At 38.7% G+C, this 27,726-nt stretch overlaps 1 protein-coding gene across 3 annotated transcripts in view; it reads left to right on the forward strand.

Annotated features, from left to right (window-relative positions):
* The window catches only part of WARS2 (tryptophanyl tRNA synthetase 2, mitochondrial), a 99,792-nt gene that overhangs the window by 36,816 nt on the left and 35,250 nt on the right, over nt 1–27,726 (forward strand). For all 3 annotated transcript variants that reach the window (NM_001034582.2, XM_059884662.1, XM_059884663.1), the window contains 1 exon segment: nt 7,408–7,665. In NM_001034582.2, the coding sequence (NP_001029754.1) occupies nt 7,408–7,665 (258 nt within the window).

The following is a 27,726-nucleotide window of genomic DNA, read 5'->3' on the forward strand; positions in this document are numbered from 1 at the left end:
CTGTATTTACTGTTCCATTCAATGTAAAAATAAATTATGTAGTGGTGGTTAAGATGTTTATGTCAAGAATTTGACCCTGGCTCATTTGGTTTAGGAAGCAGTATTATTGTTAGAAATTAAAAGTGTTTCTCACTACATATCATGTTATAATTATTTATGTTGTGTTTAGATAATATATTTGAGTCACTCTTCCAATAAAAACTAAAAGGACTTGCCAGATTATTCCATACCTACATATAAGCTTTGCATTTCAACATAGCTTAGCTTCCCTTGGGTGACAGTGCATTCTCTCCTAGGAGCCAGAGTCCCTAGATTTTATATTTCATCATCTGATGGGGAGACATTGACTGAGGTACTATTCACTGATGTGTAAGAAAGAAAACAGAAAAGAAAGGCGTGAGGAAAATAAGCCCAAAGATATGCTGAGCTACAAAAGAAATAGCTGCAGGAGAAAAGAATGTGATAAATATGAATACAAAAGCATCAGGTGGTCTGGTGAGCCTAGCTCCGGAGGTCTGGATTCTGGGCCCAGCTGTGCCACCAGCTGTTACCTGGGCCTCTCAGGAAACATCTCCTTCCCTTTCTGAGAAGCACACCTTCCCTTTTGGAGAAGCATGTGTGTGGAGAGGGGAGTTGTGGGTGGGAGTGAAGGTAGTTAAAGTTCAGGCCAACCTTGAAGTCAAGAAATTCTAACCTGACGCAGACCAGTGAGAAGGTGGGCGAGTCCAGTTCTGAGAGCTGAGATTCAGATCTGACCACCTGCCTGTGATCTTGTGCAGGTTACTTAGCCTTCCAGTGTCCTTCCTGGAAAGTAAGGCCAGTAATTCCTGCCTCTGTCACATGCAGTGAAGCCCATGCAAGTGCCAGGGAATCTTTCTGATTGCTTGAGTCCAGCACAAGAATGAAAAATACATCTGTGAAAGCATTCTGCTGTGCGATGGAAGGACAGCACAGTGCGTGGGGTGGGAGACAGATGCACAGCTCTTAAAATTTGGAGGTGGCTTAAAAAAGTTTATAGAAAACTGTTTTAAAAACTCAAGTTTATTCCTTTCACTGCTTCCCTGGCCTAACAATATGTGGTCAGTGCGTCTCGTCTGTGCCCTTATGGAACTCGCAGTCTAATGGATTAGTCACTCCTCTTTTTATCTTTTTGATAATGATTTTTTCCTACAGGTTTAATTGCTGGCCTACATATTCCTTCTGGTTTGAGGGTGACATAAGACCTGCTTTCTCTTATATTGAATTAATATTTACTATATTGATTCCCAGGTCTGAGCATCTGGTTTCATTTCTAAGCAGAAACGAACCCTTTCTTTTTTTTTTTTCCTTTTTTTTTCACTTGGTGCTGAGTCAGCATTTTCTCACCAGACTCCTGGCTCTCTGTGCTTCTGAAAGAAAGCGCTGACTGTGGCAGAACAATGCTGAGCCGTGGCCAAAGAAAGCTTCAGAGAAGCACCTGGATCCTCCCAGCCAGGATGGAAGTGCTATTTTTCTATGCTGGGTCTCCTATGTTTCAGCTCTTAAATCACTAGTTGATGGTAGAGACATTTTCAAGGAAGTGTTGAAAATTATATGCAAGGGGCCTAGATATATGTGATAGGGTGATATACATGATAGAATTGAGAATCCCTAACAGAGAGCTGCTTAAGCTGTATTTTTTATTTAGCAAAATAAAGACTTACAAAAAGAGATTTGAAACCTAATTAGTTGATAATGCTGATTCCTTTCTAATCACAGTCTGTGATAACATGCTTTTCATGGAACCAGGTAGACACGATGGTTGTTCCGCCAAGTTTTTGGCCTACCATCGACTATAGTTAAAACAGGTATGATGCATACACAATCGATGCCCCAGCTGGACACAAGCAGGAGTTTGTAATAAGAATCTTGAAATCTTTAGTTGAAGTCTTTGGTTGCCACCTCCATACCAAAGTTGAAAGTGTTTCTAAGCTTGTAGGCAGGCTTTTTTGGATGTATATTATGCACTTGGGAATAAAATCAGAAGCTCTCTTTAGTTGATTAGAAAAATTATCTTTTGCTATAATTAGCAGCTTGGGATTTTTCAACTGCTTTTGGATGCAATCACTGAAGTTATGATAATTACGAATTTGGAATGTGCTCAGTCCCTTATAACAGGAATGATTTGAGCTACGTCTGTCAGATTGATAAATTTGTTCTCCCTCTGATTCAAATTCAAACTCCCATCCTCTCTTCTGGAATATATCAAATCTCAGCGTTGAAGCTACCCATTGGTGATACTAATTCTGTTACAAAATGAGCCAAGGCCTGCATTGACTGGAAGTGGCCTTTGTTAAAGAAATACATCTGAAATAAAAATGAAGACCTATTTTGTAAAACGGACCTTCTTTTTAGTCTCTGTGCACAGCAAAGGAATCGAAGGTTGATGCTCCAGCCTGCCTGAGGAGTAAATGCCTGTGGGCTGGTCTTGAAGCTGTTTTCTTTGTGGTTTGCCTCCCATCCACTGGGAAGCCCATGCTCCTTTCATTTTCATTCTTTTCCAGCTCTCCTGCTTTTGAACACAGAACCCCCATCCTCCCACCACCCAAACGCCACATTCCAGCCCCATGATTTCATGGTACCAGGCGTATCTCCCCTGCCATGCCGTCAGGCTGCCTGCTGACTCTTGCAGGGGGAACAGACGGGAACATAAACTCACCACCGAAGAGCAAGACACTCTCTGTATATTTTTAAGGCCAGGAATCCAGTTCTCATTTAGAGCCTGTATTTTCTTAATAGCTCCTTGAAAATTGAACAAACCATTTCTTGTTGCTCTTACTTCTTGATAACATCATTCCCTCTGCCTGGATGTATAGAAGCACAGAAACTAGAGAATGAAAAAGATGTATTAGATCATGTCTAGTTCATTCCCACTGGTCACAATTCTTTTTTTCCCACAGTCTGTCCTCTAGTGCTTTTCTCTTCTAGTTTTCTCAAGAATTAGTGTCTCCATTTGTCCTGCGGGATAATTCCTGAACATGGAGGAATTTGTATGGAAATATTCTTTTTTTTCCCCCAGCTTGATAGTCCTGGTCCTTACAATCTTTTACATGACCATAAACAGTCCCCTTTCATCCTAGTTCAAGCGTTTCTGGATGGTATTTTTTTTTTCCTTTCCATTTATTAAGTTCAGAGCTTGTTTTTCTGCTTTGCTTTGTCTCTTCATCAATCAGTCCCTAAAGCCCATTAATCATTTTTAACCTCACTGAAAGCTCCTTTACTTATTCCCATATCAGGAACCCAGGGCTTACTATGGTCTAAGGTACTAGAGAAAGCCTCACTGATACGTACTTATTCTATGCTAACTCTCTCTCTCCCTTTCTTTTCTTTCTCCCCTTCTTCCTCTCCAGCCCCCACCTCTGTCCCTCAGCCTCAGTTCTCATCTACCAACTATTTTTAAAATAATATCTCTAAATTATGATTTCAGGAGTTAGTCATTGAGGGCATTGTGTATGTGTGTGTGTGTGTGTACATGTGTATGATTCTAAGTGCAAATCATATTTGTTCTCGGTTACTTAAAAGGTATTTTTCATATTCTCAGAGCCACAAATCTTTTAGGTCTCCTGAGTGCTTGGATCAAGCACAATTCTGGATCATGGAACTATGATGTAACATTCTATTTTATAGCTGTCATCTGAAGAATAAAGAGGAAAATAAGCAGATATGGGGAAAATAGACTGTATTTGTAGGATTTTAAATTTTAGGGAATAGGAAAAGGCAAAATTTAAGTAGTCTTAGCACTCACATATCTGAAGTAGATTAGCTCTTAGGAGCTAATATTATATATAAAGTCTGTGGTAAATGTTACATTCTTTTTTAAAAAATTTCAGCTTTGTTGATATATATCAACAAATAAATTGTAAGATACTTAAAGTGCACATATACCTTGGTAATCTGATATATATTGTGCACAGATCCCCCTTTCTGGCTTTGTGATAATCTGGAGGAGTGGGATGGGGTGGGAGATGGGAAGGAGGCTCATGAGGGAGGGGACATATGTATAGCCATGGCTGATCCATGTTGATATATGGCAGAAACCAACACAATATTATAATTATTCTTCAAGTAAAAGTAAATAAATTAAGGAAAAAAAGATCCCCCATCAAGCTCATTATTACCACAACCAACACCTTACATATTTGTGTGTGTGAGAGGGAGAACATTTAAGTTCTACTCGGTTAGAAAATTTCAATTATACAACACAGTGTTATCAACTATAGTCATCATGTTCTGCATTAATTCTCTTTTGCTATATGGTTTTCAAGATTGGAGGACCCAGTATTATAAAGATGTTGGTTCTCCCCAAAGCAATCTATGGACTCAATGTAATCCTAATCAAAAATCCCAACAGGTTTTTTTTCTCTTGGAACTTGACAAGATGATTCTAAAATGCATTGAGAAAAAAATAAATAAATAAAATGCATTGAGAAGTGTAAAAGACCAAGGGTGAGTTAGATACTATTGAAGAATAAGGCAGAAAGCCTTGCTCCACCAGGTCCCAAGACTTATTAAAAAGACAACTGTAATACTGGTGCAGAAATAGACAAAAGGACCAGTGAACCAATGAGACAGAACAGAAAGACCAGATACAGACTCAGACATATAGAGATATTTGATTTATGCTGAATTGGAATTCTACAGCAGTGGGAAAGACAATCTTTGCAATAAATGGTGCTAGAACAATTAGGTATCCACATAGGGAAAAATTAAAAGGAGAGAAAATAAAGCAGATGCTTGCCTCACACCATATGTAGAAATCTCCAAATTGATACAGGCTTAAATGTGAAAGATAAAACCTTAAAGCATGCACATACATATATGTTTTATATATGTATACACATATCTTCATAAACTTGGAATGTTGGAAGATTTGTTCTATGACATAAAAATCTGTAATCAAGATTACATATTTGGTAAAATTAGGACCATCTCTTTATCAAAAGATAACAAAAAAGCAAATAGCCACACAAGGAGAGAATATATTGGCCACACATGTAACTAACAAAATAGTAGGATCCAGAATATACAAAAAGTCCTAAATCAATAAAAACATTTTCCAACTTCAGAAAAATAGGCAAAATAACCTGAATAGGCTCTCCACAGGGGAGAGCAATATGGGTATTAAAATAGCAATAACCATAAGAGTTCTCAGCTTCTCTAATAAATAATCAAAGAAATGCAATTAAACTGTAATGAGATTCTACCTTATATCACCAGTTAGCTAAAATTAAAACTACTGGCAAAGTGTTGGTGAGGATGTGGACCAACAGAAATTGGTGGTAGAAGCTGCATACTTAGGAACAGTTCAGCACACTGTAGTACAATTGAAAATACATATGCATACCTTGAAGAACTGACTCACTAGAAAAGACCCTTGATGCTGGGAAAGATTGAAGGCGGGAGGAGAAGGGGACGACAGAGCATGAGATGGTTGGATGGCATCACTGACTCGATGGACATGAGTTTGAATAAGCTCCAGGAGTTGGTGATGGACAGGGAAGCCTGGCGTGCTGCAGTCCATGGGGTCGCAAAAAGAGTCCAACACAGCTGAGCGACTGAACTGAACTGAATGCATACCTTGAATTGAAGTGAAGTGAAAGTCGCTCAGTCGTGTCTGACTCTTTGCGACCCCGTGGACTATACAATCCATGGAATTCTCCAGGCCAGGATACTGGAGTTGGGTAGCCTTTCCCTTCTCCAGGGGATCTTCCCAATCCAGGGATCGAACCCAGGTCTCCTGCACTGCAGACAGATTCTTTACTGGCTGAGCCATATGACCCAGCAATTCACCTGCTAACTATGTACACTAGAGAAACTTGTACACAAGTAAACATAAGAATATTCTTTTTCACCCATAACTTTTTTTTTTTGGCGACAGAGAAGTTGCAAAATAATACAATGAATGTAAAAAGTTTGAATACTTGGTGGCTAAGCAAAACATGATAGCCAGTGGAAGGAGCATCCATGAGCTCTGAAGTCAGTGATACTTGGCTTGAAATTGCAGTCTCATGTATGAGTTGTGTGACCATGGTCAATATCTTAATATCTCTGAACCTCAGTTTTCTTGTCTGCAAATTGGAGGTAATCATATGCCTACCATATTGTGTATTATAAGGGATAAATGCATTAATACATATAAAGCATTGAGCATAAATATCAGCAACATAGTAGTTGTCCAGTAAATTGCGGCTATTATTAGTAATATTTTTACTATTGTTAAAAATGATAAGGATGCATTTTATTTTTTCAAAGCCTTTTAGTTATAGCACATTTATTGATATACATTCATTTTTGGTTTTTCACTATACAATGCAAAATGATTAAAAGGAAACATGACATTTTTTCACTCTGTATTAGGGACAGAAAATATATTTTGAAAAAAATTTGCAGGGAAATTCCCTGGCAGTCCAGTGGTTAGGATTCCATGCTTCCACCACAGGAGGCACAGGTTCAATCCCTGGTTGGGGAACTAAGATCCCACAAGCCACATGGTATGGCAAAAAATTTTTTTTTGCATTCAAAATCTTTCAAATACAGAGGCACATTTTTTCCCCACTTCCTTTTATGACTTCAATAACAGCAAATTAGGTCAGTAGGAAAGCATGTCAAAAATGATTTTATAATTTAAAAATTATGCAAAATTAAAAACTTCTTTTGAAGAAATAAAAAAAAAACAAGTATGATTTTATCAAAAGTCAAAGGAAACTAAAACGTGAAAATGTTAAATAACTTTATCAAGAAGTAATATCAGAAATGAAGTATAGGTTTCCTAAATTTTAACCCATGATTCTGCACATTGAATTATATCAGCAATTATTTTTAAAGAAAACTGAATTAAGTAGTAGTAACCTTTAGCCCTAATGCTGTGGCCTTCATTGCCTTACCTGCACAATGAGTGAATCATGTCATGACAAACCCTTGGAGCCCCTTTAACCTGCAGTGAAATTTCACTTCTATGTCTGAAGTCTTTGTAATGACCACCAGAACCACAGTCATCTTTTGCTCTTGGGCATTCCTGCCTGTACCCCACTATTTATCTTTCCAAACGGGTTATGACTGTGTTGTCATGTTGTATTGTTCCTTTTATTTCCATAAGCGTATCTTCTATCTCCAGTTAGATTGGAGATGCAGACCTTTCCTTACATGTCTTTGCATTTGTAAGGTTTTGGGTGCAAAAAGAAAAAAATATATATTATCATCTTCTGTCCCCTAATAGCACCTAACATAGCGTTTGCACCAAGTAGGAACAAAATAAATGCATAAGGATGATGAGTGTCAGATTTCATTAAAAAAGAAAAATAGGAGTAGCCATCATAGCTGTGGTACCATGGGCATCAGATTCATGGATTCTGCTTCAAAAACAATTTTGTTTGTTCTCCTTTGTTCCAGAAAGATGCCGTGAAGCGAATATTCTCGGGCATTCAGCCTACAGGAATCCCCCACCTCGGCAACTATCTGGGAGCCATTGAGAGCTGGGTGAGGTTACAGGACGAGCATGACTCCGTGCTGTACAGTATTGTTGACCTGCATTCCATCACTGTCCCCCAGGACCCAACCATCCTCCGGCAGAGCATCTTGGACATGACTGCTGCTCTTCTTGCTTGTGGCATCAACCCAGAGAAGAGCATCCTTTTCCAGCAATCTCAGGTCAGCTTCTCAGATTAGAACTGAGAAAACTTTTATTTTCAGATTACTTGAGGAAAAAATTCAGTGGTTTATATAGCTCCTGTTTGTGATTTTTTTTTGACCTTTCAAAGGTGACTTCATCAAATGTAACTGTCTCATTTTCATTTTTCCCTGTATTCATATCATTGAGTATTATTATAATGCAATAATATCTTTAGCTATTTCCTGAACTGTACTTGGTAAGTTTATAATGCTTCATATACCAAAAAATTGTATCCTATTATTACTTCTAACTCAAGAATTGTTTTTCTATATTGGGTTGCATTCAAACTGATGAATTCATGCTGTTGACTAGTTTCCTGGTGATGAGGGATAGAATTTAGCAACTGATGGTTTTACGTAACTCCAATGTTGCTTTGCTGGGTATTGCATTTGGAAGGTCTGTTGGATAATTCCTGTTGTTCATTCTTTGTATAATAACTTTTGAGAAGATTTGAAAGAGCTAGCTAGGAAATTGGAAGACGATGTCCAGTGTATTGAGTCCAAGCCAAGAAAGGCCTCAGAACAAAGCCAGAATATTTGACTCATATCTTTACTATGGATGAGTCAGTTTGCTCTTGGACAGGCAGATAACCTGGCCTAGAGACAGAGCACTTAAGAGACTCCCTAGCAAAGAAGATGAGAGTTTTATCTGAATCATGCTTTACATTACATGTTGTCTTTAACCTGATGACGAGCCCCAGACAAGGAATAGTATGTTATACATGTTTTGGCAAAATTTAACATGTATGCCAGTGTGGTACGTGTCATACATGTGTACACCTCCTTTCTTGATCATAAACTTCTGACACTCATTATTTTTATGCATACTTAATCACCCACAGAACTTAATGTAATGATTCACACACAGTAACCATTTAAAAATATGTAATGAATGAGAAGACTATCTTCAAAAAAATAAATGCAGTTATCAACTTAAACTTGTTGCCAGCTTAGAGATAATCTGAAAGAATAATAGAATCTAATCATTAACATGACTTTTAAAGGCAGTTTACCTCAATTTCCTTTTTCACTAGGGAAAGTCAGGAAGGCTTTCTTTACATATGACTTTACAGATTGAATCTTGGACAGATATAATTGTTATCAAGAACTTGCTTATGTTGAACAAACATCTGCCTTCCTGTAATTTTCAGCCACTCATTTAACTTCTCTCTGAAAATACGTAATAAATAAACTCTGTCTTCCACATGACTGCTATTCCAATACTTGGAGGTATTGCTTGTGCATCATCCTTACCCTCCAGGTCCTTGTTCCATAGGACTTACCTTCTTCATACTAGCTGTCCTTAGATGTCTCACCCTCCTGGTTGTCCTACTTCAGAAGCATTCCTACCTTTTCTCTGAAAAGATGGTGCCTCTCATATTTCATGAAACAATGTCTATCCAAACTCTTCACACCCTCTCTCACGTTATAATAATCAGATCAGATCAGATCAGTTGCTCAGTTGTGTCCGACTTTTTGCTACCCCATGAATCGCAGCACGCCAGGCCTCGCTGTCCCTCACCAACTCCCGGAGTTCACTCAGACTCACGTCCATCGAGTCGGTGATGCCATCCAGCCATCTCATCCTCTGTCGTCCCCTTCTCCTCCTGCCCCCAATCCCTCCCAGCATCAGAGTCTTTTCCAATGAGTCAACTCTTTGCATGAGGTGGCCAAAGTACTGGAGTTTCAGCTTTAGCATCATTCCTTCCAAAGAACACCCAGGGCTGATCTCCTTCAGAATGGACTGGTAGGATGTCCTTGCAGTCCAAGGGACTCTCAAGAGTCTTCTCCAACACCACAGTTCAAAAACATCAATTCTTCGGTGCTCAGCCTCCTTCACAGTCCAACTCTCACATCCATACATGACCACTGGAAAAACCATAGCCTTGACTAGATGGACCTTTGTTGGCAAAGTAATGTCTCTGCTTTTGAATATGCTATCTAGGTTGGTCATAACTTTCCTTCCAAGGAGTAAGCATCTTTTAATTTCATGGCTGAAATCACCATCTGCAGTGATTTTGGAGCCCCAGAAAATAATGTCTGACACTGTTTCCACTGTTTCCCTATCTATTTGTCATGAAGTGATGGGACCAGATGCCATGATCTTAGTTTTCTGAATGTTGAGCTTTAAGCCAACTTTTTCACTCTCCTCTTTCACTTTCATCAAGAGGCTCTTTAGCTCCTCCTCACTTTCTGCCATAAGGGTGGTGTCATCTGCATATCTGAGGTTATTGATATTCTCCCAGCAATCTTGATTCCAGCTTGTGCTTCTTCCAGCCCAGCGTTTCTCATGATGTACTCTGCATAGAAGTTAAATAAGCAGGGTGATAGTATACAGCCTTGACGTACTCCTTTTCCTATTTGGAACCAGTCTGTTGTTCCATGTTCAGTTCTAACTGTTGCTTCCTGACCTGCATACAGGTTTCTCAAGAGGCAGGTCAGGTGGTCTGGTATTCCCATCTCTTTCAGAATTTTCCACAGTTTGTTGTGATCCATACAGTCAAAGGCTTTGGGATAGTCTGTAAAGCAGAAATAGATGTTTTTCTGGAACTCTCTTGCTTTTTTCATGATCCAAAGATGTTGGCAATTTGATCTCTGGTTCCTCTGCCTTTTCTAAAACCAGCTTGAACATCTGAAAGTTCGCAGTTCACATACTGTCGAAGCCTGGCTTGGAGAATTTTGAGCGTGACTTTTCTAGCGTGTGAGATGAGTGCAATTGTGTGGTAGTTTGAGCATTCTTTGGCATTGCCTTTCTTTGGGATTGGAATGAAAACTGAACTTTTCCAGTTCTGTGGCCATGGCTGAGTTTTCCAAATTTGCTGGCATATTGATTGCAGCACTTTCACAGCATCATCTTTCAGGATTTGAAGTAGCTCTACTGGAATTCCATCACCTCCACTAGTTTTGTTTGTAGTGATGCTTCATAAGGCCCACTTGACTTCACATTCTAGGATGTCTGACTCTAGGTGAGTGATCACACCATTGTGATTATCTGGGTCATGAAACATGTTTTTTGTACAGTTCTTCTGTGTATTCTTGCCACCTCTTCTTAATATCTTCTGCTTCTGTTAGGTCCATACCATCTCTGTCCTTTATTGTGCCCATCTTTGCATGAAATGTTCCTTTGATATCTCTGATTTTCTTGAAGAGATCCCTAGTCTTTCCCATTCTGTTGTTTTCCTCTATTTCTTTGCATTGATCACTGAGGAAGACTTTCTTATGTCTCCTTGCTTTTCTTTGGAACTCTGCATTCAGATGCTTATATCTTTCCTTTTCTCCTTTGCTTTTTGCTTCTCTTCTTTTCACAGCTATTTGTAAGGCCTCCTAAGACAGCCATTTTGCTCTTTTGCATTTCTTTTCCTTGGGGCTGGTCTTGATCCCTGTCTCCTGTACAATGTCACGTACCTCCATCCATAGTTCATCAGGCACTCTGTCTATCAGATCTAGTCCCTTAATTCTAAATTTCACTTCCACTGTATAATCATTAGGGATTTGATTTAGGTCATACCTGAATGGTCTAGTGGTTTTCCCTACTTTCTTCAATTTAAGTCTGAATTTGGCCATAAGGAGTTCATGATCTGAGCCACAGTCAGCTCCCAGTCTTGTTTTTGCTGACTGTATAGAGCTTCTCCATCTTTGGCTGCAAAGAATATAATCAGTCTCATTTTGGTGTTGACTATCTGGTGATGTCCATGTGTAGAGTCTTCTCTTGTGTTGTTGGAAGTTGGTGTTTGCTATCACCAGTGCGTTTTCTTTTTGACACTCTGTTAGCCTTTGCCCAGCTTCATTCTGTACTCCGAGGCCAAATTTGCCTGTTACTCCAGGTGTTTCTTGACTTCCTACTTTTGCATTCCAATCCCCGGTAATGAAAAGGACACCTTTTTGGGGTGTTAGTTCTAGAAGGTCTTGTAGGTCTTCATAGAACCATTCAACTTCAGCTTCTTCAGCAATAGTGGTCAGGGCATAGACTTGGATCACCGTGATATTGAATGGTTTGCCTTGGAAACGAACACAGATCATATATACATGTTAATATATGTATATATAGATTCCATATATACATGTTAATATATGACATTCATTTTTTTTCTTTCTTATTTACTTCACTCTGTATAATGACTCTAGTTTAATCCACCTTATTAGACCTGATTTAAATATGCTCTTTTTTATAGCTGAGTAATATTCCACTGTGTATATGTACTACAACTTCTTTATCCATTCATCTGTCAATGGACATCGAGGTTGCTTCCATGTCCTAGCTATTGTAAACAGTGCTGCAGTGAGCATGGGGGTACATGTGTACTTTTCAATTATGGTTTCCTCAGGGTATATGCCCAGTAGTAGGATTGTTGGATCATATGGTAGTCTTATTCCTAGTTTTTTGAAAGAAATCTCCATACTGGTCTCCATAGTGGGTTGTATCAATTTTAAAAATTATATTCTATTTCCATAATTATTCTAGGTGAAAATGTCTAATCTCCACAAAGTAGCCACTTGTCAGACTGCTTTTAAAGCAACTTTTAAAATTAAAGGCTTATGTACAACTGCATCCATTACTTGCACTTTGAGCTCATAGCCCCAGAAGGAACTACTCTATTTTAAATATGTTCTCTGTTGTAAAGGGTTTTTGGCAGTGACCTCCATAAATATATAAAAATTTGCAATTATTGACATATCTTCTTCCACATGGTATATTATTGTTCAAAATAGCAATTGAAAGAGTAATCCACAATATGGCGAGCTTTGTAAGAACTCTAAGTGAGGGATAATAAAATTCACCTTCCCTTTGGCTTTTTATGTTACACAGTGAGCTATCTGTTTCCCCAACTATTGTAGGTCTAGGTCAGAGAGTGGAGGCAGCTGGGGCTGCCTGTTTCCCCGGTAGCCTCTGAACTGTCTCACAGGTCCCCTCTTACCATCCCTGACTTCGGCTCCCTTGGGGGAATTTGGATAGTTTGTCAGGTAAAATTTGAGAAGAGTGCTCATCAGCCCATATTCCACAATTTGTCACACAAAGACAGTATGAAAGACTTCCTCAGGTATCTTTCTGTCCTCAAGACATGCTTGGTCTGGGCCATTTCCTTCTTTAACTCAGGCAACCAATATTATTACAGCTTAGTGGGTAGACTGGTTATTGTATCAGATTTTCTTTCCTGTTTAAAATATTTAGTGAAGAAAACTTGAAATATATGTAGAAGAGTAGGAGAATAGTATACTTTACCCCCATCATTTATTAACACTTTGTGATTTGTCTCTCCAATTTTGTTTTCTTTTTTTTTTAAATATACTTGTTCGTGGTTATCTTTGCCAATTTTACTTATTTATTTATTTGGCTATGCTGGATCTTCACTGTGGCCTACAGAGGCTTCTAGTTGCTGCATGCAGGCTTAGTTGCCCTGAGGCATGTGGGATCTTAGTTTCTGGACCAGGGATTGAACCCACATCCCCTGTATTGGAAGGCAGATTCCTAATCAGTGGACTACCATGGAAGATCCCATGTTGTTCTCTTTGTTGAAGTATTTTATAGCAGATATCACACATCATGGCATTTCATGCCCTAAATATTTCAGCATGCCTTTCCAAAAAGTCAGGAAGATTTCTTACATAACCACAATAATATCATCAGACTTAACAAAGTTAATGATAATCCCATATTATCATCTAATACCCAGTCCATGTTCAAACTATGCTGGTTCTCCCAAAATGTGTTTTGTAGTTGGCATATTGAAATGATGATCCAACCAAGGTCTACAAATAACATTTGATTATGGATCTTAAGTCTCTTATTTTTCATGCCTTTTGATTTGTTGATCGTTTTATTTCTGTAAAGTTAATCTTTCCTCATTTAAAACTTTGGTTTTTGTGCTACCACTTTTTTTATCCCTTTAATATGTTAATCAGCTTTTCTTTTACTCACTAGAAAATTAGCCTTTCTGTGAATAAACATGAACCTTAATTTTCTTCTTAAGGCACTACTTTTGCAAGTTATATAGACAGTTTCTGACTTATAGTGGTTAAACTTATGATGCTTTGAAAGCTATATACATTCAGTAGAAACTGTACTTTGAATTTTAGATTTTGATCTTTTCCCAGGCTGATAATATGTAGAAAGATACTCTCTTATGATACTGGGCAGCTCCAAGTCAGCCACAAGATCGCCAGGGTAAATGATCAAGACATAATCAATCTGTTTTCCACTTTGAGTACAGTGCTCAATAAATTACATGAGATATTCAACACTTTATTATAGTATAGGCTTTGTGTTAGAGCCCCTGGAGAAGGAAATGGCAATTCACTGCAGTATTCTTGCTTGGTAAATTGCATGGACAGAGGAGGCTGATAGGCTACAGTCCATGGGGTCACAAGAGTCGGACACGACTTAGTGGCTGAACCACCACCACCACCACCAGGGCTGATGTAAGTGTTCTGAACATAGTTAAGCTATGGTGTTGGGAAGGTTAGGTATATTGTATGTATTTTCGACTTGGGATATTTTCAACTTAATGGTGTGTTTATCAAGACATGACTCCATTGTAAGTTGAGTACTCTTGGAGAGAGAACTTTATTCTGTCTCCCACCATGCCTTTGCCTCAGGAGCTGATGGCAGAGAGGCAGTACAGAGCCAGAGCTGGCCTCCAGGCCCTGGACTACTAAATTACCCTTTCACTCCTGCCTCAGTCTTACCAATCGATGGTCCGTTCCCCACATTGTAGCCGTGTGCTCTTTCTACTTAAAATAAACCAGCACCTCTCTCCTACCCTCAAGGCAAAAATCTAAACTCAGTTTCTAGAAAACCCTTCAATCATAAAGTCCCTGAGAACATCAGGTCAGTGTTTCTTCCACTCCACCACTTTTTATCACAAGTTATTTTGTGTTCAAATGATCTGATTAACTTTTATCAAGAATTCTTTAAAGCGGAAGTTAAAATATTTTCTTGTTTTATTTTGAGAAAACTTGATAAATCAATTCTTAACTTATAAACAGATAAATTAGACATCAGTTATGTAATTATAACAAGGGTTTTTTTCTTCTTTTTTTAAAATTTTATTTTATTTAACTTTACAATATTGTATTGGTTTTGCCATATATCAAAATGAATTGTCCACAGGTATACATGTGTTCCCCATCCTGAACCCTCCCCCCTCCTCCCTCCCCATACCATCCCTCTGGGTCGTCCCAGTGCACCAGCCCCAAGCATCCAGTATTGTGCATCGAACCTGGACTGGCGACTCGTTTCATATATGATATTATACATATTTCAATGCCATTCTCCCAAGTGTTTTTAAGCATTTAGTTGATCATAGAATATGATAGGAATTTAGAAAACAAAATATTGGGAGCCGATGCTAGTTAAAATTGGTTATTCTTGCATTTGCACACACACAATTATTTACAAATAAAATGAAGAATTTTTGAAATTGTGAGTTAGAAAAAATTTTTTTTTACATTATGTAAGTGTTCTTTTCATGTTCATCCACTGTGTTAAGCAAAGTACTTCACGGATAAATATAGAGGCCAGTTCCCCGGGCTATTGTTGTCTACCAGAGTAAGTTCTAGTAATTGTTTGAAATAGCGAAAGAATTTAGCTATGTTGGGATGCTGATTTTATCAATTATTTTTATCTCCAGTCCTTTGCATTCTTTCTCAGCAGTCTGACTGGAACAATTGAGACTTATTGAAGATTTTTCTCATTATTTTCTTTTTCTTTCTTTCCCACTGGCCTCTAGTCATGGTGCTTCCCCTAAAATATGTTTGCCATATGTGGGGAATTTTTCGGAGCCTCTCCTCTAAAAGGTGTGCCTATGTGCATGCATTTGTGTGTGTGTGTGAGTGAGAGAGGGAGAGAGAAGACGCCTGCCTGTGTGTGTGCTTGGCAGAGCTTTCCATCCAAATGCCCAAGTCAGTGGTCTTTTATTTCTAGCAGGCTTGAGTGCAGATCCAATCTGATTCCCACAGCTGTCTCTGAGGTGCATGTCTCCACGTCTTTAGTTGTTACTTTGCTTGGGATTGAGTCACCCTGCAGATGGAAGATAAAAGCTGGAGTTCATAGCTTTAGGCATTGGCTTTCTGCCAAGGCTAAGAGAAAAGGACAACTTTGACCATCAGACCTCCTGTTACAGAGGGTCCGAAACAGTCCAGGGAAGAGTCCAGGGCAAAGAATGAAATCTGCAACTTCAGAATGTGACCTCATTCTCTAATTAGAGCGAGGTTTGGTTTCCCAGGAAACAAAAATCAATAATAGTAATACAGGAAGGGGGACTATGAAGGAACCCATTTCCGAATGAGGGCCAACGGAACTGACTACATGAATCTTGGCTCAGTAAATACAAACAAAAGTACCTGACCCATGGTGCTTGTCTTAAAGATACAAAGCCAAATCCTAAACTAGGACCGAGAATCTCTTGTGTTTTCATTTATCCTCATAATTTTGGAATTGTGTTTAAGTATGTATTTATATTTGTTAAACTCTCAAGTTGTTAGGCTACTGACAACAGGTATACGTTCAACTCATAAAGGAAGCAAACAAACCTCTATATAACTTAATGGTCTTGAGGAATCTATTTGTAAAATTGGCATCACTTCCAGAGTTTCCAGGGAGAGGCAGAGGTTCTAAATGTCCCATGGAATAAATAATAAAGAGAAGTTAGGAAAATTATTAAAATACCCAAACTCCTCATGTTATTTCCTTCTCTAAAAGTTTCTGCTAGTACCACTTCCTTGCCTAGATCTATACTCATATGTGATTCGATGAGAAGCTATTGTATTTGTGTTGCTTCCATCCTGGAGCACAGAGTTAGGTCATATCTTAATTACACCTCCAAGAAGAGCTTTTTTACTATCAGGGCAATGAGTATGGGCTCTGAAGCCAGATACAGTTTGAATCTCACTGTGATCTCTTCTCGTTGTGACATACTAGGCAAGTTACTGAAGCTCTTTGAACCCCCTTTATAATGTCTACAATAAGGATATTTAAATAACATGACGTATACATATGATTCCTGACAGATGTTAACTTTCTCTCTCACCTTACCGCACCACACACACACTGTCCCCAATCCAGGCTTCTTGATTTAAGGATGGAGTGCATTTGTAAGATGAAGATCAAATATAGTGACTGTGCCTCTCTTCATTCCCAATGACAAAATATTTTCACAAGAGTTTGTTATCGAGAAATATTTCAAACATTGAGAAGAGTATGAGTATGGATGGCTGCTCTTTGAATGCTAACCTTTTGGCATACTTGCATGCAGTTTTTGTTTTTTAAGAAGTAAAACATTACAGGTATAGTCAAAACTTTTTAGCTCTCTCTAGTCTCATTCTGCTTTCTGCCTCCCCAGAAAATGTGTGTGAAAGTGTTAGTCACTCGATCATGTCCGACTCTTTGTGACACCATGGACTGTAGCCCACCAGGCTCTTCTGTCCATGGAATTCTCCAAGCAAGAATACTGGAGTGGGTTGCCATTTTCTTCTCCAGGGGATCTTCCCGACCCAGGAATTGAACCTGGGTCTCCCTCGTTGCAGGCAGGAAATTTAATCATTTTGACTGCTGTATGATATTCCATTGTCTGGCTCTATCACAATTTATTTATCTATTGTTGCTTGCCTGGCTAAAGATATTTAGATTTTTTCCAACTTTTTGTTACTGTGAATATTATTACAATGGGCACACTTACATATGCTTTTTGTGCACCTCTGAAAGCCTCTCCAGAGGGAACCACTATGCTGAATTTAATATTCATCATTCCCATGTACCTGTTTACATTTTTATTGCATATGATTTGGCCATAACAATCCATATTATTTATTTTGTATGTTTTAGAACTTTACATAAATAGCCTTATGCTGCACATATCTTCCTGAATCTATATTTTTGTATGCAGCATTAATTATGTGTTTGAGATTTAATCATTTTGATGGCTGGATGATATTCCATTGTCTGGCTGTATCACAATTTGTTTAATCTATTGTTATTTTCCTGGCAAAAGATATTAAGATTTCTTCTAACTTTTTGTTACTGTGAATAATACTACAGTGGACATACTTACATATGCTTTTTGTTCACCTCTGAAAGGCTTTTCTAGGTGTACATACCCAAGAGTGGAATCATGAGGATATATGACATCAACGTTAGTGAATTATTGCCAGCTCAGTTCAGTTCAGTCACTCAGTAGTGACCGACTCTTTGCAGGCCCATGGACTGCAGCACGCCATGCTTCCTTATCCATCAGATTCTCAAACTCATGTCCATCAAGTTGGTGATGCCATCCAATCATCTCATCCTCTGTCGTCCCCTTCTCCTTCTGTCTTCAATCTTTTCCAGCATCAGGGTCTTTTCCAATGAGTCAGTTCTTAGCATCAGGTGGCCAAAGTATTGGAGTTTCAGCTTCAGCATCAGTCCTTCCAATGAATATTCAGGACCGTTTCCCTTTAGGATTGACTGGTTTGATCTCCTTGCAATCCAAGGAACTCTCAAGAGTCTTCTTCAATACCACAGTTCAAAAGCATCAATTCTTTGGCACTCAGCTTTCTTTGTTGCCCAACTCTCATATCTGTATGTGACTACTGGAAAAAATATTCCAAGGAGTATTGCCAGATTGCTCTCCAAACTGGCATTCCAACTTATGTTCCACCAAAAGAAGAGTTCCCTTTGGTCTATGGCAATATTTGGACTTCCCTGGTGGCTCAGATGGTAAAGCGTCTGCCTACAGTGTGGGAGACCCGGGTTCAATCCCTGGGTTGGGAAGATCTGGAAAAGGAAATGGCAACCCATTCCAGTATTCTTGCTTGGAAAATCCCATGGACAGAGAAGCCTGGTAGGCTACAGTCCATGGGGTCACAAAGAGTTGGACACGACTGAACAACTTTACTTTCTTTCTTTCTTTCTTTCTGTGGCAATATTTGGTATCAGTTCAGTTCAGTTCAATTCAGTTGCTCAGTCATGTCTGACTCTTTGCGACCCCATGAATTGCAGCACACCAGGCCTCCCTGTCCATCACCAACTCCCAGAGTTCACTCAAACTCACGTCCATCGAGTCCGTGATGCCATCCAGCCATCTCATCCTCTGTTGTCCCCTTCTCCTCTTGCCCCTAATCCCTCCCAGCATCAGTCTTTTCCAATGAGTCAACTCTGCATGAGGTGGCCAAAGTACTGGAGTTTCAGCTTTAGCATCATTCCTTCCAAAGAAATCCCAGGGCTGATCTCCTTCAGAATGGACTGGTTGGATCTCCTTGCAGTCCAAGGGACTGTCAAGAGTCTTCTCCAACACCACAGTTCAAAAGCATCAATTCTTCGGCACTCAGCTTTCTTCACAGTCCAACTCTTACATCCATACATGACCACTGGAAAAACCATAGCCTTGACTAGACGGACCTTTGTTGGCAAAGTAATGTCTCTGCTTTTGAATATGCTATCTAGGTTGGTCATAACTTTCCTTCCAAGGAGTAAGCATCTTTTAATTTCATGGCTGCAGTCACCATCTGCAGTGATTTTGGAGCCCAAAAAACATAAAATCTGACACTGTTTCCACTGTTTCCCCATCTATTTGCCATGAAGTGATGGGACCAGATGCCATGATCTTAGTTTTCTGAATGTTGAGCTTTAAGCCAACTTTTTCACTCTCCTCTTTCACTTTCATCAAGAGGCTCTTTAGCTCCTCTTCACTTTCTGCCATAAGGGTGGTGTCATCTGCATATCTGAGGTTATTGATATTTCTCCTGGCAATCTTGACTCCAGCTTGTGCTTCTTCCAGCCCAGCATTTCTCATGATGTACTCTGCATAGAAGTTAAATAAGCAGGGTGATAGTATACAGCCTTGATGTACTCCTTTTCCTATTTGGAACCAGTCTGTTGTTCCATGTTCAGTTCTAACTGTTGCTTCCTGACCTGCATACAGGTTTCTCAAGAGGCAGGTCAGGTGGTCTGGTATTCCCATCTCTTTCAGAATTGTCCACAGTTGATTGTGATCCACACAGTCAAAGGCTTTGGCATAGTCAATAAAGCAGAAATAGATGTTTTTCTGGAACTCTCTTGCTTTTTTGATGATCCAGCAGTATAATTAGACATTATTTTTGCCATTATAAAAGATGGAATATCTTATCTCATTGTTGTTTTAATTTGCATTTTCCTGATTACTGGTAAGGTTAAGGATTTTTTTTCATGTTTAAAACCTTTTGTTTTCTTCTGTGAATTACTTATTCACCCCTTTTTCCCACTTAAAGAAATTGTATTTTTTTATTGTTTGTAGAAGTTATTTCTTTACATATCCTAAATATTAATCCTTTGTCTGTTTTACATTGCCTTTTTTCAGTCTGTGGCTTGTCTTTTTAAATTTGTAAATGCTGTCTTTTATTATACGGAAGTGTTCATTTTAATGCAGTCAATTCAGCCTTTGCCTATGTGGTTTTGTGCTTCTGTTTGTCTTTTCAAGTAATTGTTCTCTGGCCTAATGTCATACAGCTATTCTTTATGATTATTTTCTAAATGTTTTACAGTTTTGCTTTTCGCATTTAAGTATTATCTACAAATAAATCTTACCATCTTTGGATTGTACACATTTTGACAGATTTTATTTGCATTATTTTTTAAAAACCACATTTGAAATTATCAGCACAGATCATATCAGGAGTGCCTTTAAGTACTGAGAAGATGTCTAGCACATGTAATGAATGCATATTTTCCAAAATTCTAATTTTTGCTTGAAATCTGACGTTTTATCATTAGCAACACTTTTTGTGAATTGTTTTCCTTGAAATTCCCATCTTCCCTTTTTTCCCTTGATGACTTTTGCTAGAGACTACTCTGTTAATCTTTCTGGAGCACAGATTTGGTTTTGTGAGACTATCATATCTTTGGCTTTCCAGGTGGACTAATGGTAAAGAACCTACCTCCCATTGCAGGAGATATAAGAGACACGGGTTTGATCCCTGGGTCAGGAAGATCCCCAGGAGGAGGGCATGGCAGTCCACTCCAGTATTCTTGTCTGGAGAATCTCAGAGACAAAGGAGTCTGGAGGGCTACCCTCTATAGGATTGCAAAGAGTCGGACATGACCGAAGCAACTTAGCATGCATGCATGCGCTGTTATATCTTTCTTTTCTATTTCCTTCGTTTTGTTGTTTCCTCTCTTGCTTCCATTGTCTTTGATATTACTTTATTGTTGTTTTTATTAAATGGACCTCATTAATTTTAGCCATTCTTATTTTCTAATATAAATTTAAATATTCATTTCCTTATAAGTACTGCTTTATCAGCATCCACAAAGTTGTGATATGTAGTATTTTCACCATAACTCATTTGTGAATGATTTCTAGCTCGTTATTTATTTGACCTGTGATTTATTTAGAACTAGGTGTTTTAATTTCCAAATACATGACTCTTTTTTAAAAACCATTTTACCCATTTGAATGACTAAAATTAAAAAATACTGATATGGCTAAGTTTTGATAAGGATGTAGAGCAATGTGAGCTCATACATTGCTATTAAGGTATAAAAAGTCAGTTTCTTATAAAATTAAACATATACTTATCATGTGAAGTTGCTCAGTCGTATCTGACTCTTTGTGACCCCGTGGACTGTAGCCCACCAAGCTCCTCTGTCCATGGGATTCTCCAGGCAAGAATACTGGAGTGGGTTGCCATTTCCTTCTCCAGGGGATCTTCCCAACCCAGGGATGGAACCCAGGTCTCCTGCATTGCAGGCAGATGCTTTAACGTCTGAGCCACCAGGGAAACCCACAGTTCCCTAGGCATTTACCCAAGAGAAATGAAAACATTGTCTACAAAATGACTTGTGCTTCCTATGTAGCTCAGTTGGTAAAGAATCTGCCTGCAATACAGAAGACCCAGGTTCAATTCCTGGGTTGGAAAGATCCCCTAGAGAAGGGAATGGCAACTCAGTCCAGTATTCTTGCCTAGAGAATCCCATGGACAGAGGAGCCTGGCAAGCTACAGTCCATGGGGTCACAAGAGTCGGACTTGACTTAGTGACTAAACCACCACATAAATGTTCGTAATGTTTTTGCTCGCAGAAGGCAATGGCGCCCCACTCCAGTACTCTTGCCTGGAAAATCCCATGGACAGAGGAGTCTGGTAGGCTGCAGTCCATGGGGTTGCTAGGAGTCGGACACGACTGAGAGACTTCACTTTCACTTTTCACTTTCATGCACTGGAGAAGGAAATGGCAAGCCACTCCAGTGTTCTTACCTGGAGAATCTCAGGGATGGGGGAGCCTGGTGGGCTGCCATCTATGGGGTCGCACAGAGTCGTACACGACTGAAGCGACTTAGCAGCAGCAGTAGCAGCAGCAGCAGTCCCAAAGTAAAAACAATACAAATGTCCATCAACAAATAAATGATTGTAGAATATTCAGTCAATGGACTGCTATTCAAAGTGAAAAGGAGTATGTAACAATATAAAGGAATAGCAGAAACATTATGCCAAGAGAAGCCTATGAGAGAATAATTCATATTATATAGTAACATTTATTTGATATTGTAGAACAGGCAGAACTAATCCATAATAACAAAAAGCAGATCAGTGGTTTCCAGGAGCAAGGGTGAGAAAGGGATAAAGAATTAACTGCAAAGTGGTATGAAGAAACTTTTGGGTGGCATTGAACTGCTCTGTATCTTGATTGGTATGGTGGTTACACATGTGTATGGATTTATTAGAATTCCTAAGACTGAGCAGCTAAAATGGGTCCGTCTTACTCTTTGTACATTGTGCCTCACTGAGTTCAGTTCAGTTCAGTCACTCAGTCGTGTCCAACTCTATTAATATTAAAATGTTTTTATAATCAGTAGGCACTTAGAATGTTGTATAAGTGAAAAGAAAAAAAAGAGAAAAACCCATGGAACTGTGTGAGAACTTTATAGATAGTTCAAAGTAGTTGTCTTTCAGACATGTAAAATGATAAAGGCAAAGTAAATATGGCATGAAAATGTCATGTGAGCTTCGAGTCACCCACTCACAATGTAACCAAAAAACAACCTGCTCACAAATGTAGCCAGTAAACTAATAATTTGATATGTTGATGTAACATGCTCCCTAAACTTGTAAAACCAGCAAGAAGCACTGTGAAACCAAGTGTTGCAACTGTTGAGTCCACTCCAAGCAAAGTATTAAAGAAAGAAGCTTTGCCTGAGATAGTGCTTTGAATTAGACTGACGAGATCTTTTCTGCCAAGAATTTTAGGGAATTTTAGTCAAGAGATAAAAGAGTTTGAAAGAAGAATATGAAAATCATCTTATGATTTAAGACTTCCATCATTTTTGTTTGTTTTAAAATTATTTTTAATTCATGTTTTTCCTTGTTTAAATATTATTTATTCTAATCAAAACAGCAACAAATATATGTAGGGAGAGATATCTTTTACGAACATATCTTGTACTTACTTGTTGTATATTACAAAATAAAGAACACAACTCAGTGTTTGTTTGTTGGTTTTTAATGAAGCACCTTGTGCTCCAATTTCCCTGTCCTTAGTCTTTTCTTCTTATATTTCTTTACTGCTCTGATTCATTGATATATTGATTCCCTCATTCCTTTTAGGATTTTCTCTTGATCCCAATGTTAAGGTAGTAACTTCATTTTTCTTCTACTCTAATAGTTCATTTATTTCCTTTACTGATTCATCTTTAATCTCCAGAATTCTGTCCTGAAGTAGGTAGGTAGGTAGACAGATAAATCTATTATATATATTCTGTCCTTGTGAAGTTTCATCTGCTTCTATAACTTTCAGCTATTTTCTCTCAAATTTTGCTTCTATCCTTGACCTTTCTTCCTAACTTCAGACATTTTTTGTGTGTGTTTCTAGCTGTCTTCTAGGGGAGAAGAAAATGGCAACCCCCTCCACTACTTTTGCTTGGGAAATCCCATGGACAGAGGAGCCTGGTAGGCTACAGTCCATGGGGTCGCAAAGAGTCGGACACGACTGAGTGACTTCACTTTCACATTTCACTTTCATGCACTGGAGAAGGAAATGGCAACCCACTCCAGTATTCTTGCCTGGAGAATCCCAGGGACAGGAGCCTGGTGGGCTGCCGTCTATGGGGTCGCACAGAGTTGGACATAACTGACGTGACTTAGCAGCAGCAGCAGCAGCTATCTTCTAGACATCTCTCTTTGAGATCTGTCAGAAAATCTCAATGTGAACATATCTAAAACCACAGATTTGGCCTATGAGCAGCAGTTTGCTAACCCCTACTGTCTGAGGATTATATGTCCTCGTTCACTGCCATGTGACCAGCAGGCGGTGCATCAGTAGGAGAAACATCTGGTCATACTCCAGTGATGTTGGGCTTGTCCACATGATTTGTTTTAGCCAATGGAAAATGAGTGAGCATGATACACACCATGCCCAGGCAGAACCTTTACAAGCCACTCCATGTTTGTTCTAACTCTCTTGCTCTTTTTCCTTCCTCCTAACTCAATTTAGGTCCTAAATTGAGAAGGTAAATAAAGCAGAGTAAACTTCCCAGGTGGGTTCCCAGGTGGCACCAGTGGTAAAGAATCCACCTGCCAAAGCTGGAGACACAAGAGATGCGAGTTTGTTCCCTGGGTTGGGAAGATCCCTTGAAGGAGAAGATGGCAACCCACTCCAGTATTCTTGCCTGGAAAATCGTATAGGCAGAGCCTGGTGGGCTACAGTCTGTAGGGTCACAAAGAGTCAGACATGACTGAGCACGCACGCACACACACACACACGCCAGCCTACAGCTACTAATATGTGAAGTCAATGAAAAAGAAACCATTGCTGTGAGCCGCTTATTTAGGGCTGTTACCCAACATAAGCTAGAAAAAGCAGACTAATTCACTACTATAGATAAAAAACAAAACAAAACAAAACATATGTTTACACATACACATGTATAAATTAAGCAATAGAACTTAGAGGGAGGTGACTTTTCAGTCTGGAGTAGACTTAAATAGCTACTTATTTAGCTTTGGAAGTATTGGACTAAGAAAAAGTATAGAAAAATCCAAATGCGTACAGATAGATATTCGTTGGCAAACATAAGTACCAACAGGAGGCAGACCAGTTGAAGAGAGTGAATGAAAGTTTATTGATAAAATTTCTTTTAATTAAAATCAGATCCCCAAACAAGGCCCCTGTTAAGGGGATTTGTGATGGGGATGATAAGAGTCTAATAAAGATAACTCAGCATGAAATTGCTAGTTTTTGAGAGAAAATGATAAATGGGAATTTGTGTCTGAACAGTCTTACAAGTGCCTAAACCAAAACTTAAAAGTACCTGATTCCTGGGAAGATAACATTTATATGGGAAATAGTAAAATCCCAAGGGACACTTAGACGTTTGATCTAAGATTTATTGAATTAGCTAATTGCTTGAATGGATTTGATCAATACCTAGAAACTGTATTTTTTTTTTTTTTTTGTATCATGCTATGCTGTACTTGTTAAGTAAATGTTTTTGAAAAAATTTAAATTCAGCAAAACAAAGGAAATAGTATAACAGAACTCATGTTCCCAACACCAAGGGTGAATATTGTTGACATTTTGTCATATTTGCTTGATCTCCTGTATTAAATCTCCTGTATTAAAGTTGAAGGACCTTTTCATTCTTTCCTTGCCCACTCCTCTCACCCCTCCTCCCTGCATCCCTTTTCTCTATCCCAGGCAACGAAATCTTGGACTTGGCCTGTATCAATCTAGCCAATTTGTCACACCTGTTTTCATGTGCAATCCCATGAGCAATATACAATAGTTTTAATTGTGTGGTTTAAAAAAAAAGATACAAGTGGTGCTGTATTGTAGAATCTGTTTACAATTTTCCTTTCCCACATAGCAGTATGTTTTTGTGATCTCATGTTAATTTTTTATATTTGGCTAGAGTGCCATTATACAAATATGCCACCTTTTATTTAGATATCACCCTGTTGACAAACCTTTAATGTTTTCATTTCATGTATTCATTTAACAAATATTTATTGAATACTTACCATGTCCCAGATCCTGTGTCAGATACTCATATCAATGAAGAAAAGAGACAAAAATCTTTGCCACCATGGTAGTTATATTGTATTGAGATGACACAACATAAATAATGACTATAGTAAATAAACCAAACAAAGTGTATTAGAAGGTGATAGGTTATATAGAAAAAGGCTAAGGGGAACTGGGAGTGATGTTGAGGGAAACACAGGTTGTTATTTTAGACAGCATGGCTGGGTAAGCCCCCTTGATAAGATAATATTACAGCAAAGACTTAATGTGAAGGGTTAGTGAGGTGAGTATGTGGGGAAAAAGAATTGCTATCAGGGAAGAGTCAGTGCAAAGCCCCTAAGTGGGGAGTGTGTCTGGTATATTCAGGAAACACAAGGAGGTCAGCAAGGCTGGAGAAGGGGGAGCAAAGAGGGTACGGAGGAGGATTGGAATCTAGACATTATAGGGTTAAGTAGGAAGAGATGATCATGATAGACCATGGTAAGGACCATACAATTCACTCATTTAAAGTGTACAATGAAATGACTTTTAGTGTTCACAGAGTTGTGCATCCATCACCACAGTCAAATTTAGAACATTTTCATTACTCCATAATGAAACCCAGTACCCATGAGCAATCACTTCCTTTGCTCCTCTCCCCTCTCCATAGCAATCTCTAATTCCCTTTGTTTTCTATGAGTTTGCCTGTTTTGAACATTTCATACAAGTGCATTTTGTGATTGGCTTCTTTCATTTAGCATCGTGTTTAAGGTTTGTCTATTTGGTAATATTTATCAGTACTTCATTTGTTTTTATTGTTGAGTAATATTCCATTGTATGGATATACCACATTTTGTTTATTCATTCATTAGTCAGTGAATTCATTACTCGTATTTGGGTTGTTTCCACTTTTCCAGGGAGTGTCCTGGTGGCTCAGAGGTAAAAATCCACCTGCCAATGCGGAGATATGGGTTTGATCCCCGGGTTGGGAAGATCCCCTGGAGAAGAAAATGGCAACCCGGTGTTCCTGCCTGGAAAATCCCAGGCAGAGGAGCCTGGGAGGCTACAGTCTTGGGGTTTCAAAAGAGTAGGTAGCAGAAGAACATGCATGCACTTTTCCAGATATTTCCCACGTGAAAAATGCTACTCAGAAAATTTCTGTAAAGTTTTTTATAGTTGTATGTTTTAGTTATCTTGGTATAGATCTAGGAATGAGATTGCTGGGTGATACGGTAACTCTATATTTAACATTTTGGGGAACTGTTAAAAGTGTTTGGAAAGTGGCTACACTACTTGGTATGAGAGTTCTACCAGCAATGTACAAAGGGTTCCTGACTTAGGATTGTTCAACTTACAGTTTTTGAACTTTACAATGGTACAAAAGCAATAAGTACTGTAGCAGAAATGGTACTTTGAATTTTGAGTTTTGATTTTTTTTCCCCCCAGGCTAGCAACTCTCATGATGCTGGGCGTCAGCAGCAAGCTACAGCTTCCAGGCAGCCCCATCATCACGGGGGTAGACAACTGACACACTTAGGATTCTGTACCTATACAACCATTCTGTTCTTCACTTTCAGTACAGTATTCAATAAATTACATGAAACATTCGACATGGTATTATAAAATAGATTTTGTCCTAGATAATTTTGCCCAAATATAGCTAATGGAAATGTTCTGAGCATGTTTGAGGTAGGCTAGACTAAGCTATGATGTTCTATCTGTTAGCTGTATTAAATACATTTTCAACTTAGGATATTTTCAACTCGATGGATTTATCAGGAAGTAACCCCACTGTAAGTTGAAGAAGATCTGTAAAGGAGTCCAAATTCTTCATTTCTTCAAACATTTTTGTTGTCAGTCTTTTTTTTTTTAACTATCCTAATGAGTGTAGAGTGATAGCTCAATGTGTTGTTTTTTTCTCAGCGTGGTTTTGATTTGCATTTTCCTAAAACGAAGTTCATGGCATCTGGTCCCATCACTTCATGGGAAATAGATGGGGAAACAGTGGAAACAGTGTCAGACTTTATTTTTGGGGGCTCCAAAATCACTGCAGATGGTGACTGCAACCATGAAATTAAAAGACGCTTACTCCGTGG

This window comes from Bos taurus, chromosome 3 (genome assembly GCF_002263795.3).
Source record: "Bos taurus isolate L1 Dominette 01449 registration number 42190680 breed Hereford chromosome 3, ARS-UCD2.0, whole genome shotgun sequence".
Classification (NCBI taxonomy): Eukaryota; Metazoa; Chordata; class Mammalia; order Artiodactyla; family Bovidae; genus Bos; species Bos taurus.